Source organism: Lagopus leucura, unplaced genomic scaffold (genome assembly GCF_019238085.1).
Source record: "Lagopus leucura isolate 7727_CA_CO unplaced genomic scaffold, USGS_WTPT01 Super-Scaffold_100159, whole genome shotgun sequence".
Taxonomy (NCBI): Eukaryota; Metazoa; Chordata; class Aves; order Galliformes; family Phasianidae; genus Lagopus; species Lagopus leucura.
The window spans coordinates 26,115,895-26,133,115 of record NW_024962335.1 but is presented as its reverse complement, the minus strand read 5'-3'; the positions used below and the strand labels follow the sequence as shown (position 1 = coordinate 26,133,115).

Genomic DNA, 17,221 nt, shown 5'->3' with positions numbered 1-17,221 from the left:
TCCATAAATGTAATCGGTCACGTCTGTAATGCTTTATGAAACTCAATAAAAACAGCTTTTTCACATCTTACTGTTTGCTCCCAGATGCCTCCAACTCGATGGGACAGTAGGATTATAGGACTCCAGGGATATGATTAGTCTCATACTGAATAATGGACCCACTTTTGCTTAGGCTACTCCTCAAGTTCATTGACTGTATTCTCACTGACTCTAGTGAAGAAGCTAATTCCTCTAAGTTAGGTGGGATAATATCTCCAGATAAATTGAACTATTTCAATACACTTGCCTTTCTGTTGGAAAGATCCAGGGGCTAGGAGGTGTCTTGAATAAAGCTTTCATATTCCTCTTGCAGGAACATCACTAACTGCCAAGTTTATGACAAAGGTCTTGGTTACTCTGGAGCTCGCTTATTTTTGACAGTCATGGTAGATTTTTGTGTTTGTTTAGTTTTGTGGGCAATAAAAGCTGTAACTTTAAACAAAAGAAACATTGAAATTTCATTTTGTCAGCATTTTGTTGACAGTAATCATGAAAATAACGTTTTTTCACTAAATCCAGAACTGCAGACAACTAATAGAACACTAAATAACTTACCTGACATTTAGTCATTGTAAAAGAAATACAGAAGAAACTACACGGGCACAATTGTCTCTGAACTTCTTGTTGACCTTGTTCTAAATGTTGTGTTAGAAAGCCAGACTGAAACAGGAAAGTGAAGCAGATTATATCCTGTGCTCTGTCAGGAAACACAAGGCAAGCAAACTAAGAAAATATTTTCAAAAAATATCTATTTCATGTTTGAAGTAATTGCAGTGACAACCAAAAGATGCCGAGACTTACACTGCAGTGTAACTTTCAATCTGACATATTAATTAAATAACAAAAAACAATTTAGATTTTAGATATGATAGTTTATCAGAAATGCTTTAGGTACTTTTCCCATGAGAACCTCACAAGAAAGGATCTCTAACTGAAATCAGTTGTAGAAATTCTTGTGTAATGGATAGTGGATGGTTTTTAATCATCTGACATCTATTTTCCAGTAGAGATACCTGTAATTAAGTAGGAACATTGTCAGCAATTATGAACACTAGAATGATTGAATTCTTAACATTTCTGTTAATAATGTCTGTAGAGCAGTGGTATTCAGTTGGCCCAAAGACAATAAGAATAGGCTGACTGCATATGCTATGCATGATGTGTCAGACAGTTATGAATAGCACTCAGTTTGCAGATGAGTAATCCTTCTTACTACAGCAGAATACCTCATGATGTAAGCCATTCATAAATTGAGTTTCTGTGGACTGAGAGTATCCATTTCAAAATGAATCAGCAATAAGTAAGGCTAGAAATGACAATTTAAGCAAATTCATTAGTCAGAAAAAGTCTGACACCGCTTGTTTGTCAAAATTAATACTGATGAGTGAAGTGTGCTTTTTTGTGTTGATAATTAGTCTTTGTTCATGAAATTTTGTTGGGATCACACTCATTCACTGGATTGGCGAGAGGACTGAAGTAGCATAAAGATTTGAAAAAAACAACTCTCAGGGCAAAGGTGATGTTGAGAATATTTAAAAGACTGACTTTTGATGGTTTTTGTACAAGCTTGAATTTACAAGCAACCAGCGATGGCAGTGAGAATCAGAGGGACATGTCAAGGCAGGACCAGAATAACAGGTAATATTCAGACACACAGCAGCCTGAAAAGTGTCATAGTTTTTCAGTCTTAGTTCTGGCATGTTTTCTTAGTTACTCACGAAGACCCATATGGAAAACATTTTTAAAATTGACTATGTTCCATCGTTACCCCAGCTTATGTGTTTTGGCCTCTTGGAGATAGCACACATTCTGTACATCTGCTGTAAGAAGAGGATTTTCAGAGTATGATAGTACCTATTGGAGCTTCATCAGAATACATTTTAGTTTGCATAATACTTTCAATTTACTAAAAGGTAAATATTCTTTGTACCTAAGATGGAAATCAGTGTTATATTTATCATTCAGATGATAAAAGTAGTATTGTATTTTAGTTTTATAGAATCTATTTGGTTCATTAGTACTGATGAAGTTCTGAGTGCTATGTATGCTGCTTTTGGTAAATGAATCTTTGCTTGTTGATACAAATTGTCATCATGTTATGGCTTATTCTTAGGTCAAATACTTTCAGTTGATTTCCAAGTGATTGAATGTCCTCTCTTTTTCATTCACATCTTGAGTCCTCATATTTGGTTAGCATGTTTATGCAGGCTGTAGATGAAACCTTTTAAAAGACACATCACTAAAAAAAACCACAATATGGACTACACAGTCATGTAAGGACTTCTGAAAATGTTTCTGTAAATTTGGGCATTAATGGATTGAGTGCAGCTGTGACATGTATATGACAAGAAAGGATATTCAGTCAATGCCCATCTGACAGTGTTAACATAGAAGAGATGCAGTATCTTCAAATCCAGTTACATAGATCATCTCATAACCAGTAACAAAATAATCCAGATTAGGATTTGGCCCTGTTTTTATAATATTTCCTGCTTTGTAGAATTCACTTTACACATTGGTTATCTAAGGCACGGAAGATAATTTTGGTGGTATACTTTCCATTAGTGAATCTTCACTTGAAGTATTGCACTTTCTGTGAGCAGCCCATTTTAAGGGCATAGGCAAATGGAAAGAACTGAGACTGATCAAAATGTGGTGAATTATCTCTTTAGAATCAAATGGGTGAAGTAAATCATGGAGATAGGAACACCAGTACTGAGTGCTTTTCACATATATTTTTGGAATTTGCATAGAATTCAGAGATTTTGAGATGGATTTTAAATGGCATAAAATACAATTAAGTAACTTATTTTAGGGAAAACTGGTGGTAAATTTATGCTTATCCATTTTAAAATCCCTCATTTTAAATGCAGACAATATAGTAAACCTCAGGGTTGTAACGTAGCTAATAGGATCACGAAGAGAAGAATGAAAAATAAAAAAATGACAAGTCAAAAGTCACAGTAGGGATGTTAATTGAGAGACAGCATCACACATGAAAGATATGCAGCTTTCCTGAACTGCCTTCAAATCACAGCAACTTAGAAATCTAAGAACACTAGTATTCTCTTTGGTTTTCAAAAGCTGTCATTTTAGTCTAAAAATTAATTACGTCTTGAATGGCAGTACTTATGGAAGGTTCTGTATTTGAATATTTATATTGTGTTTAGTTCTGCAATTACTTTTAGGAATGACTTAAGTTGACTGTGATACAGGAGTTTAAGATGAAATACATCCTTTGTATTCCTCTCTGTATTAAGGGTTGCTTCATTTTTGCTTAATAAATACATTAAAAATTGTGACTGTTTCATGAAACAGAAGTACAGAACATGTTATCACCAGTTCTATTCTTGAATTCAGCAAAACTGAGATGAAACATTGGTTAGAAATTCAATCTTCCTTGTGGAAAGATGTTGCCATAAGGCCAAACTGCCAGGCAATGCAAAGCATAATCTTTAATTTATGAACTTTGCCATTTCTCAAGAAGTGCAAGGGTTGTAACTGCATCTGATTGAAATGAAAAACTGGGCATCAGCAGTATACCATAATGCATTTTCTGAGGAGTCCCCTGGCAGCTCTGAACCTTGCAAACAGTTGTAGAGGTAGGAATTTCAGAGAATATAATGCAAAATCTTTCATTCCCTTATCTGAATGAGGTTTCAAGTTTCAATACAAGGAAATCCTGGTTGAAACTAGTGTTCAGTATATTTTAAATTATTCTAAGGTAAAATTAAATTGAGTAAATATATAGTGTTGATGTTTGAAGATATCATCCCATAATAACATTGACCTTCACTTATGTGAAGTAATTTACCTAATGTGATAAAATGTAAAGTATTCTTCTTTGCTTGTTTCTGTTGTTAAATCAGATTTTCCTGCTTAGTAGCCTATGAAGCTTGCAAATATAGCAACAGTCTCATTATGTGCAATCATGTAATTTGTTTCATCATGTGGAAGCTACAAGTGTATTTTATTTGCTTCTATTTGAAGCCACAGCTGTTTGAATTACGTGATTTTAGACATAGTTTTAAAATTGTTTATTCTGAAATGATGGCCTAGGAATTATCTATGGACTGAGAGATCTTGGGTTATCTGTAAATCATGCCTGGATGTAGGTTTAAAGAGCTGTGAGGGTTTCACCTCTATAGAATTCACCTCACTGCTTAACGTAACACATTTGATACCACCATTTCCATATAACAAGGGTCACACAGCACTGCATTTGAGTCTGTTCTGGATGGAGTTTTGAGTCATAAAAGCAAATAGTGAATCACTGCCAAAACTATACCATGAGAATACTTGCCCTACTGTAAAAAGGTAACAGAAGTTTATGGAGCGCAATGAGCAATAAAAACATTTTAAGGTCTAGTTTTTGTTGTCAGAGATAAAATAGGCTTTAAGATCCTTTGCTTATAGACACAAATCTATGCAAGGGCCTATGTTAGTATGTAGTTCAATACAGGAGTGCATGTTGTGTTTTCTTTTTGTTATTGTTTGTGGTGATGTTTTTTAAGCAAATTTCCAGGTGTTCCTACTTACTACATACTGCCATTTCTTGCAGAACAATCTTACCTAGCACAGATGGGATTCCTTTCAGGTGAAACAGAGGATGCACTCTGGGAGCACCTAATATACTCCAGCTACTCACTGACATTGATTCTGTGGGGCCAGGCTAGAGCTCTTCTGAAGTAACCACATCAAAACCGAGTGTAATGCAAACATTAAAACCTTAGTATCATCTGCCTCATTCTCCAGATCTATTGCTGTCTCTGTTGCTTAATAAAGAAGTTTTTTAAAAGCTCATCAAAGCAGTGAAGAAATAAATAATTTTTGCAGTGAATCTGAGCCAAATTTCTTGCACAGGAGATAAGAATTTCTGAATTTTGTTACTCGTTTATTCAAAAGATTAATATTATCTCATAGGAACATGTAATAATGTCCATTTTCTGAATTATCATTAGGAATCACTTGTACTGTCTCAGTCTTTTTTTTTTTTCTTTTTTTTTCCTGCCAACCCATCAAGTTAAGTGACTTTTTATCATTTTCTATTTAACACATATCATGTTCTTACTTCGCTGATTTGACTTGTGCATTTTCTATTTTCAATATGACAGGAAGCTCCAATGTACTGTAATAGGGGAAAATATCATTAAACAAGTCTATTTCAGTGTTGGTTTTATCTCATGAATTATAATATCATGTTGATGAGAAGTGTGCTATTTCATTATTGTTGCTGCAGCAAACCAAAAATGTTTTGAGCTGGCAAGAAAAGGAAAATCTGTTGAGAGTGCAGTAACAAAAATCATTAGCATTGGAAAACTACGCTTGAAGGGTTTGCTTCCATAAGATTTAAGAACATTTTAAAAATTGATTCTAAATCTATGATCTTATAACTTATATTTTCACTAAGTATTCCAATACTAAAATAAAGCTTCTTTATCTTCTTGGGTGGTAGGGCACTGGAGCAGGCTCCTCAGAGCAATGGCCGTGGTCCCAAGTTGACAGAGTTAACAAAGTGTTTGGACAGTGCTCTCAGACAAAGGGGTTGAATTTTGTGTGGTTTTCTGTTGAGCCAGGAGCTGGACTTGATGGTCATTGTGCATCCAACAAAACTCAAGATCTTCTATGATTCTATGATTCTTCTGGGTGATATGGTTTGGTGGTGAATTCTGCTCCTCGGCTAAAGTTAGTATTATCCTATGGTTTTGTCCTATGTAGAAGAACTCCTCAATTAGGCTCAGAGTATGGTGTATTGCTGGGCATTGTTGTGTGAATTTAGTCCTTGTAGAGTGAAAAAAAAAGAAATAATGTCTTATTCTTCAGGGTTTAATGTAGAAGGAAATGGGTAAATGCACAACACATTGCAGTGCACTTTGTTTCTGGATGTTAATGATTCACTATTGAATACTGCTATACTTAAGAAAAGAAGCAGTATCTTGCATACAAAATAAAAGGTATACAGTCTTAAATCTCTTTTGCTTTTGATTTGTCTAATTGTCAGAGGGTTGCTTTATAAACTGACATCAATGGTTATTCTTTAAAATTCATATTTATCTGTTTTTACAGTGGCCTTAAACTTCCAGACACCAGGAATACCAATGGAACTGCAAAATGGGAAATTCTTAGACAATGGTGGTTGTGGATACATTCTGAAACCAGAATTCCTGAGAAATCGCAATTCAACATTCAACCCACACAACGTGGGAAGATATAGTAAACCAATATCTCTATCAATAAGGGTAAGCTTAGTTGATTGTAATTTGCTTGATAAAACATAAAAACAAACTACTGTTACACATTCCAGGCCAATTTATAATCTGTTATTTTCTAATATCACTCTCACTCCTGGTTGTTGGAAAGTTTATTGTTGTTTCTACCAACACATCACTCTCATATAAATTTTATTGCTGCTTGGATGGTTTCCCATCTGTACATCACTTATGTTTACTAAAAATATCTAGATGTTCAGAGTAGATGAATTTATGAAAATACATGATTTCCACAGTGTTCGGTACAGAAATCTAAATGTACACAATGTAGTTGATCAAAGAATGCCAGTTATGGCTGTATATACTGAGCTCTGAAAGCTTTCAAAAATCAAATGTACAACATTTGTATTATTTTCTTTAAGAATTAGCAATACTGCATAAACTAAAGTAATTGTACTTGACAAATGCAAATATTTTAAGATATGCTATCAAGCTTTATGCTTCATTTAAGTTTCATTATCTTCTTATGCATACATAAAATATTATTTATCATCTTAAAATAGTATAAATAACTGTAGAAAGGAAGATGAACCAATAAGCCTTTGAATTATTTCTACTTCTCCAAAATTCAAATCTGATTTAATTCTGAAAAATATTTTAAATAAATGTCATTTAAAAATAATGAAAAATAAAACTCCTTCTTTTGAGGTCAAGTAAATGTTTTATAATTATTTGCTGGTTGGAAAACTACCTTTTCCCAGTGAAAATGTGCTATTTCTGATTGTACGGTATACTACTTGCATAAATGCTATTTAATTAGCATAAAATTAGTGTATAATTGATATTTCTTTCAGAAAAATAAATAGCGGAGATAAAATATTAGCTAATAGCAATTATAAAATGCTTACATAATGTGTGCACCTAATCAAGAACATTTTGGTGTCCTAACTGCGAGCATACCAATTGCAAACAGACATGACTGGATGATTTGAAGCACCCATGTGTATACATCTGTTACTTTAGTCCTTCATTATATAAAGCTGGAGTTAATTAAGATGAGGAAAACTTCCTGACTGTAATCCAGGAGACAGACAATGGAAAGGAAATGTCTGAGTTCGGAAGGAGCTGGAACAGAGAAAGGCAGGGTTTTAGACTGATGACATAGACTGGGATGACAGACTGGATAGCAGCAGCAACAGCATTACACCAGCCGTGTGTGGGGCTGTGGAGCTCCTGCAGAGAAGCAAAAAATGGGAAGTGGTAGTTGAAGACAACAAATATCTGGAGTAGCAGTTAAAGGGAAAACAGTTTCTGCTAAAGATTTACTTGATGAATTGAGAAATAACAGTTTTTGGGCAGAGGTATAATACACCTGAGGTAAAACTCTGTTAGGCTGACTGATTAAATTTGGAAGACACAAGTGAAGACAAAAATCATACAGAACTTGATTTCATTTAACTCAGTACCCTTTCTTACCTGATGTGCCACAGTTGCCATTAGGAGAAAGATTGTCTATAGCTATTGAAGAAGAAATACAAATGTACAAGGTGTTTTATACAGAAATTTCTAAGCCTACCATGCTGTTTTCTATTCCCTCTGTATGTCTGTTTCACCTTGGATCTCACAGGTGGAATAAATTTTAGGATTTGAGTGATAAGAGGCTCTAACCAGCACCTTTTTTTTCCTCCCTGTCAGAGACATAGGTTGAATGGGAAGCAGTACAGCTGGATTTTAGTAAGGATGTTCAGGATGTGCCAAAGGCCCTCCCCTCATTCTAACTGAGCAGTCTAAATGTCCATGCTTGAATTGTACTAACCTTTTTAATGAGGGTAATTCTTTAGGAAGGAAACTGCCAATACCTGCGTCTGCTAAGCAACTGCCAGTCAGTGTTTCAGGCTAGACCTTTTCTTGGATCAAGGTGTTACTGAAAGTACCTAAGCAAAATGCACAGTCTGTGCTTTTTGACTTTTCGGTGAGTGACATGGGAGTAAGAATCTGTGTCACAAGTTTTGATGTTTTCTCCTGAGATCTGGACCATAAGCGTCATGTCTCTCACCTAGGTTTGCAGGTTTGTATCTCTCTCGATACACTCCAGCATTAACTGCTAAAAAGCAGATACTTTACAGATATTCTCTCCTTGGTGTCCTGAGATACAAATAGTAGGAAAAGTTGTGACTTTCATAAATCCTTTCTTAGGCTGGGTGCCAGATTATCAAGCAGTCTGAGGCAAAATTTCCAGGTAGCTAACTAAATTAAGCATAATAACATCCGGGAGCCTGCTAAAGGGTGAGTTTTTATATGTTCCTGTGAAAGAACAGGAACACACTCTACATACCCTACAACACTTGTGCTGGTGTCACCCTAAGTGCTACTGCTGGTCTAGTAGGCACAGCTTTGACAGAAAATTATGGGCTTGGTCTCAGATAAAGCAACAATAATCAGATTGATTTCTCCAACATTTTTATGAGAAGTATAAATAAAAAAAGCTTAAATCTGACATCATTATATAAAGCATAATGATATCAAATTAGCCAAGAATTAAATTAAATGGGAAGCACCATATTCTTAACTTATTTCATTGTGTTTAATGGGTATTTTGGTAACAGCTCCTTTATGGCTGGTAAGTGTAGTTTCTTATGGAATCATTTTTGCTACGATGGCTACTATACAGCTATTATGTAAAGTCAGTTCTTACAGTCATTTCAATTCATTACAACTTTAATTTTCCAGCTCATCAGTGGTCATCAGTTACCACCCAGTAACCTGTCGAAGAGTAACAAAGCTGACCCTTTAGTGCAGATAGAAATTTATGGTGTGCCAGAAGATCAAGCAAAAAGAAAATCTAGTGTCATAAAAAGCAATGGTGAGCATCAGTCTTAGTCTCTTAACCATGAACAAGACAATAATATTTTATATGGAATGGCCATCTTTCCTTCCCAAGAAGCTGCTATGTACTTACAGAGGCTGCAATTATTTCTGTCTAGAGTAGGATCTTCTGGTAAAAAATCTCTAGCAGAAGTTTAAACTATGTGCCATTTTCACTGAATTGCAGATTAAGGAAGGATAAACTCTGATAGTAGCACTCTCTTGAGGGAAGATGGACAATGCCTGGTGTTTACTCACTGTTGTGCTTCAGCCCCAGGAGGCAGCTAAGCACCACACAGCTGCTTTCTCACCTCCCCCTCTCCTTGCACACAGTGGAATGTGAGAAAAAATTGGAGAGGTAAAATTTGTGGGTTGAAATAGTTTGATAGGTAAAGCAAGGCTGTGCGCTCAAGCAAAACTGATAAAGACATTCATTCAGTCCTTTCCATTAGCAGGCAGATTCCCGTTAGCAAGCTGTTTCCAGGAAAGCAGGGTTTCAACATTCATGACAGTTATTTGGGAAGACAAATGCCATAACTCTGAATGTCCTGCCCCTTCCTGCTTCTTTATGCCATCTTGAGGTTACTTAATTCAACTTCAGTACAACATCATGTGCTATGGGATATTCCTTTGGTTACTTTGGGTCATGTATCCTGGCTGTGTCCCCTCCCAACCTCTTTTTCACTCCCAATCTCCTTGATGGTGGGGCAATGTGAGAAACAAAAACATCCTTAATTCTGTGTAAGCACTCCTCAGCAACAACAGAAACACCAGTGTGTCATCAACACGGTTTGGGTCACAAATCCAACATATGAGTTGCTATGAAGAAAATGAAATCTATATGAGCGCAAACCAGCACACTCATGTAAATTCTTGGAACCTTTTGGGAAGTAATGTCTTCAGCTTCATCATTTAACTCATATGAGGTTTCTAGTAGGCTATGTCCCTTAATTGCTGGACAGATAGTGTGTACTCTCTGTATTTGTCTTCAAGCACTCCCTTATCTTTATCCTATCCTATTCTTGACACCTCAGCTTAAAGGTTCTCTGTGATCTCTTCTTTGCCACTCTCTTCTATTTTTCCTTTCTCATTTTTGTAGATAGCCTCTACATTTCTTTTCTCTCTGTATAAATATTGAACAGGGCAAACACCACCTCTTCTGTTCTACATTCCCTTCTGTATTTTGCTTTTAGTCACATGATCACTTTTCCACCAAAATTTATTCAGCTCCTGCCTCATTTCCAAAACTGTAAAAAGAGAAACCTTGGGAAAAACATAAAATTGGAATGAATGTTGGAAAGTTTAAGTTGATCAGAAAATCTGAACCTGGATATCACTGTCCCATTTTGCTCTTTTTGAAGAGACAACAACTTTCTTAGGTGCTTGACTGACACTGTTATATACCCAATATATGACAAATCCATAGAAAGGGATGATATGCATACTGTAGGCAAATCGTAGGCTGTCTGCTTCATCTTGAGCACTCCCTTGTCACAGTTTTTATTTCATAATCCATACAAAAGATGTGACCTATATCACTGCAGTCAGTTGGAGTCCTGTCATTTATTTAAATTGGCACAAAAATCTAGATAAAAAGAAAGAATTTTACCAGTAAGGATTACTGATAGCAGGCACAACTCAGATATTAAATATAATAAATGGTATTCTGATACTATATATTTTCTCTTTTCATTAGCTTTGAGTCCTAGATGGGATGAAACTTTCTCTTTTACCGTCCAAGTTCCAGAACTAGCACTGATTCGCTTCTGTGTACAAGATGAGATCTCTCTGATTGCAAATGATTTCCTTGGTCAATACACTTTACCACTGCTGAGTCTGAGTAAAGGTAACATCTTTTTAAGTGAGTCACCAGTAACACTCCAAAGTTATCTACAACAATCCATGCTTTTATCATTACTGTAGTATTGATGCAGCACAGCATTATGTGTATTTCCTAGAGAACTGAGTAACACTAGGTTAAAAGTTGAACTCTGTGTAGACTCTGAATTAGTCTACAGTGTAGAAATCAAGACACCATTAATGACTGTTAATAATTCCTATTAAAACATTCATTTCAAAACAGAAATTCTTCAGATAGTGTTTTAAATTTTCTGATAGAAAAAAAAGTAAGAGCAATTAGTCAGAACTCTGCATTTTCTACTCAAGCTCCAAACCCCAGTTAGCCAAATTAAAACAAAGCAAAAAAGTCATGAACCCCTCGAGTTATCTGCCCATAACTTTTCAGAGTGCAGAATGAAGAATATATATTAAGCAAAATGTATGTAGTATTTTTCTTAATATTGTTTCTTCTCTTGTACCAGTTTAGTTCCTGGAATCTTATGTGATTGATAGGCTGCACATAAAAAACAGACACAGAAGTCAGTAGGCCAAGAAGAAAGGCTTATGTAAAATTACTGTTTACTGTACTGGATTTCCAAATGTATTTCTGACAAAGCAAACAGAATCAACTTTTGTTAGTAAATGAAGACATGAAGGCAAAAAGTGGAGCTGGCAGTGGACACTGTGCCTTTTTTTTTTTAATAAAGCTTAGCAAGGTTGTTAATGGCTATGTCTAAATCATTAATATTAAAATCAAATAAATTCATTTATTTATTTTAGTAGAATCATTCAATGTGTAACTTCTCAGTGGCAGTTTCACCACACAGCTACAGGTTGCACTGGGTAAGGACACTTGCTGCCCACCTGTAGCTGTATGCAATTTTTCATGCAGTGATTTAGTACTTAGAGGGACTGAAGATGGGAATGTCCCTCTAGCTGGGAGGTTAAAGGCTAGAGGGGTGACTCCTGGGTTACAACCCCTTTGTCTCAGTCCAGTGTAAGACAGGAATTTAATTGTCCCACATCCTAGCTAGCTATCACTGCATCAGTTAACAGTTGATGATTTCATACAAATTGGAGTCATTTCAATAACAGAATTTTACTTGATCACAAATGCATGTTTACAAGGTTCATTTTTAATATCTGTTGCTCAGAAGCTGAACCTTAAGTGTAAAGTGAACTTTAACACTGAATAAAAGAATCAAGAAAATCCAAACCCAAAGGAAGGTCCTGAAGATTGTGTCCATGTCCAGACACAAGCAAAGAAGAGTTTTGAGAATTGCAGTTCTCAACTGAACTTTTAGTGACAACAGATATTTAAATGACTGCAGTTGTGTAGACGCAGAAAAAAACCAGAACATTTTTTAACTGATGTGACATTTCTATGAAATAATATATGTTACATTCTTATGAATGTAGGCTTTGGCTTTGGAGGAGGGTGTTTTTTTGTTTTCAGAGCAGGTAAGATAATCTTCAAGTTAAGAACAAGACCTTCTTTAAATGACAAACACACAGTTTCTGAGGGATGCCTTACCTCTGATACTGGGAATCACTCATATACAGAAGGCAATTCTTAACAGACTTAAGATTTCGTGATAGAAGATCTTATGCCACATTTTTTTTTTTTTTTGCCTTAGCTGGCAGTGTATTATTGCTGTAACACCACTCTTTTCCCTAAAGCACTATCACTATTGATTGAGAAGTTGTTTAATTTGCAATAAAAAGAATGCATGAAGTATAGCTCCTTGAATATTAGAATGCACACTTTATTCATATTTAAAGTTTTGCTGCTTTTTTTTGTCCAGTCTTCACCTTAAAAAACTGAGAAGATCCTAAAAGATTCTATACTTAGTCTTTTACTCTGTGTCCTGACGTGCCAGATTCAAAATGTTGTATATGTAGAAGAGAAAACCAGTAGAAATGGGGGTTTGGTTCTGTATCATTTCACTTTATTTTAATGACTTATTCTGAGGTTCATTGCTATGTTACATTTGCATAGTAGATCATAAAACACAACTGTAACCAAGTGTCGTTATTTTTTCAGGTTACTGCACTGTTCCCCTGTTTTCCAAACGTGGTGGCAAACTGGAACCTGCATCTCTGTTTGTGTACGTATGGTACTACTAATAGCGCTCTGCAATAGTTGTCATTCTGGTGACTCACACCCCTCTCAATAAAGCAACATCACTTGGCCTGCAACAACCCAGTAGTCTGATTTCCAGAGTGGCATGTTCTCATTGATTTTTTTTAAGCTAATGTGACTTCTTGTGTGAGTAAATGGTATCCTGAATAAGTAATGGCTAGTGAAGTTAGCTCTACTAATAATTCATACAGAGTGAACTGTTCTGAACATTTTGTTGAATTCAATTAATAATTTCATTTGCAGCTAATTGCAAAATTATGATTAATTTCTGAAGATAAAAATTTAATATTTATGATTTTATACTACAAAATTGTAAACTTGTTAACATGCACATATTTATTTGTGTTGACAAAGAGCAATCATGTTCAAGGGAACATAAAAAAGTGACATATTCAGTTTAAAGTCTCTTTTAATGTATAGCATCGGCAGTTTCTGCTTGAGCTATATCCCTTTAATGTCTACTGAAATTTTGCCACCTGGAAAAACAGTTCTGAGAAAAAGCAGCTCTTAAAATGATAAAAACTTAAGATGCTACTATTGGTACCTTTTCTCAGCCTAATCCTGAACCTCCTGCTGCTAAAGAAAGACAAATAATTCACAGGCTGATTTGTAAAGGGCTACGTTCCTCATAGCAGCAGGAAGCTCAGGATACCTCTTACTGACTGTGAATTTGGGAAATAGGAAGCACAAGGCTTTGAGGTGGATTTGAAGAAGTTTAGGGAAGGTAAATGTTGATTGTATGATTTGAGTTCTCTGAGGGCATTTTTTTGCCTAACAGAGCTATCAGTGCCAATCTCATCCATAAATCATAGTTTTCCCAACTTCCTTAGAAAACTGAAGTATTGCTGAGCTTCCAGAGGACTTTATCTACACTGATTGCAGATCTGTTACTCAAACGTGCATTTTTTTTAAGTATGTTTTATTGACAGTTTTCTTTCTTTAATATCAACAGAATTGCTTATGTTTGCAGACAGTTCTGATAACATTCTATTTGTAATGCTGTTTGCAGACAGTTCTAATAATATTCTATTTTTAATGCTTCTGTTATTTAAAGCCTTTTTAACACTATCTTATTTAATGTTGCTCTAAGATGGAAAATCACAGTATGCTGTAATCAATGATTAGAAAATGTCACTGAAAATAACAGTTAGGAAATAGCATTACAGTTGTAATGAGGAAACCAAGGGAGCAGACTAAGAATCTAAAATCAATATTGAACTGTAAGGTCACGTAATTTGATAACATTGTAAGCTGGAAACAATATGTTTTCTGTTCTTGAGTGACAAGTCACTTGATTCTTTACTCAGGAAATCCTATGATCTAAAATGTTAGACTTACTGAACTTTGTAGTGATCATATCTGTATGCTAGCCAATATCTTTTCCTGTGATAAATATTTTATAGTTTTCTTCAGAATTCTAATAATAATAATACTCAATATTCAAGCAGAGTTCCCCCCTAGCTCCTTTTACTGAGGAGGAATTTAATTTCACAAGGCAATCTGGTGTATCTATTCTCAGACACAAACTGATCAAGTGACATGGCCAATTGGTTTGACGCTGAGGAAAACTGCAGCTTATTTAGATTCCTAAACAGCACTCCTAGTCCCACTTCAGGAGCTTTATACAACATTACCTTCTGAAGTCTGATATGTGAGTGTCCTTTGGGAGAAGAAGGCAATTATCTTCAGCTTCTGGAGTTATTATCCCTCTGTTGACCACTTTTCTACCTGGTAGAACAAATGTCAGATCTACTCAGTATGGTACCTTAAAATTTTACAGCAGATCAGATCACAAATCAACGTGTCTCCTGTGCCTTAAAATGTGCCCTTGCTTCTGGAAAGGTTTATATACATGCTCAGCTCTGCATGTGTATAACAGACTGGCAGTAATGGACATTTCATTAGAGTTGCTTACATGCTAAATGTTCAAAGATGTGCTTAAGTGGTTCTTTGCTTTAGGTAAAAATGCTTTGAAGAACAGAGCCCATGATCAGCCTCAGTGAACTCAGAGGTAGAACTCACATTCATTGGGTACATGTATACGTAGCCCTAAGGTCAATGCTTGTATTCACTTGACTCCCTTATACAGAATAGGAATGCAACGGGGTAGGACGAGTGAACAATGATTCATTATAATATGATCTTAAATAAATACAACACTGAAAGCTCACATTCAGTATGTTTTATTTATTTGTGAAGATTAGCTCCACATTCCTCCTTTCTTCTCACAATCAACCAGTTGTATCTGCCTCTTAGATGTCAGAATAAAAGAAATGTTGAAATAGCTTATTCACAAATGAGGATTCGAGATATAAAGTTGCATTACATAAACACCAACCTATACTGCACAAAATGTCTTCTGTGCAGTTGTTAAGTTCTTGATTCATTGTTGGTACGCTTGTTTTCAAATGTACAGATTGCATAAGATTTAACATGAAATCTGCTAGACGTCTGAAATGTATTGGCACCCAGGGAATCCTCCCATGGATCCCTCTGCTGAATCATCACATGCAGTGAGTCAGAGTGGACAATGATAAATTACACCTTTATCAGCATTGTTTCAACACCATCAGTGGAATTAGCAGGCAAAGAATTAGGCTCTGACCCACACTTTGATGTGCACTAAATTCAGGGTTTTTACACTACTGTTTCACATGAACAAAAGTCTTGATTGCTGTCATAAGAATACCTGCACGCTCCTACACGTTAGAATGCAATTTCTTAAACTCACCCTAACGGGAATCTGTTGCAAGAAGATGGTAGCAATTTTAAGACAATAGCCTTATGATTTGAAATGTTGAGATCAGCAGATGAATGCATATTCTCAAGGGCAACTGAGACAAAATGTACCATGGAAAATGGAATAAAGAAACATTAGCGGATAAATAATTGAATTGTCTTAGACCACATTTAAATTTCACTGTTTCCCAGTGGATACCATTTTTCTTCATTTAACTGGACTCTGCTCAGTTGAATGTTAACAGCTCCCACAAATGTTCCTTTGCTTTTCACAACAAGCTTCAGTATATGGCCTTCAAGTTGCATAACTTTGTTGTACACAACCTGAAATAACATAAAGTGCACAGGAAAGCATAAGAATCTGTGAATTTATTTGACAAGCAAAATACTTCAGTACAGCCTTCCGGATGATGACGATAACTTTACAATAATTACTGTAAGCTGTCCTCCAGAATTCTAAGCTATTAATTATGAGCCAAATTCAAGTTAGTGGATTCAGCTCAGATCTACATTTGATCGATGTAGTTTATCTAAGAGGCGTTCTGCTAGTGTAGGCTTGTGAAGTCTGATTACCAAGCATTTGTAAATAAATTTGAAACCTGTGTTGCAATACTTGATTAAAAAAATATGAATGCATGATTTGCCATGTGAAAATTGGAACTAAGGCAGAGTTTTGAACTCAAATGAGGAGATATATCAGATCTCCACAAATCTCTCCAGGGAAGAATACAACTGTTGGTTTTCCAGTGGAGAGATTAAGATGAAGAGTACTTATCACAGACAGAAGTGTGAAATAGTAATTTTGGAAAGGTGTAAATGTAAACTTTTAAATATCTGTCCACATCAAATGCTTTGAAAAATGGTGTTTCTGTTCTGAAAAAAAACAAAACAAAAAAAATAACCAAACAACCCTCTTATGTCTTTTCTTTTTTTCTTTTTGTAACTTGGTATATTATTATATTTGTTACATGTTGCTTAGTAGTGCCTCAAAACAGCTTTATGTTCCCTCCATATGTCTTATGAAAGTATACAACACAACGCACAGGACTGCAGAATATTGTTATTAGTATAATATGTTATTATACTAATATAATATAATACATTATGTGATTAAATCTCATGCTACACACCAAAGCTAGAAAGGAACATACCAAAGCAAACCCAAAATTTTATAACCAAGACTTCCATAAAATTCCACAACTGCTCTAGATCAGAAATCCGCATCATGAAAAAGAGAATAATTTTCCTTTGAAATTTGTATACACTTTACTATTTCAATAAAAATAGCTGTATATGTGATCCTGGTTGTTAACTGTATCTAAATGTGCCCACTATAATATGTGCATTTTTTAAGGGACTTATGGAGTTGTTAACATGATAGAAAGCT

General features: G+C 35.3%; 2 protein-coding genes across 2 annotated transcripts in view; one reads left to right on the top strand and one right to left on the bottom strand.

Annotated features, from left to right (window-relative positions):
- PLCZ1 (phospholipase C zeta 1) overlaps nt 1–13,079 on the top strand; it is a 45,723-nt gene extending 32,644 nt beyond the window's left edge. Inside the window, exons 10-13 of the mRNA XM_042890394.1 lie at nt 6,106–6,278; nt 8,979–9,111; nt 10,810–10,959; nt 12,997–13,079. Of these exons, the coding sequence (XP_042746328.1) occupies nt 6,106–6,278; nt 8,979–9,111; nt 10,810–10,959; nt 12,997–13,079 (539 nt within the window). The remainder of the gene's footprint in view (nt 1–6,105; nt 6,279–8,978; nt 9,112–10,809; nt 10,960–12,996) is intronic.
- Nucleotides 13,080–15,272: 2,193 nt separating this feature from the next.
- PIK3C2G (phosphatidylinositol-4-phosphate 3-kinase catalytic subunit type 2 gamma) overlaps nt 15,273–17,221 on the bottom strand; it is a 198,553-nt gene continuing 196,604 nt past the window's right edge. The window contains exon 32 of the mRNA XM_042889843.1: nt 15,273–16,158. Coding sequence (XP_042745777.1) covers nt 16,006–16,158 — 153 coding nt within the window. The 3' untranslated portion in view covers nt 15,273–16,005. The remainder of the gene's footprint in view (nt 16,159–17,221) is intronic.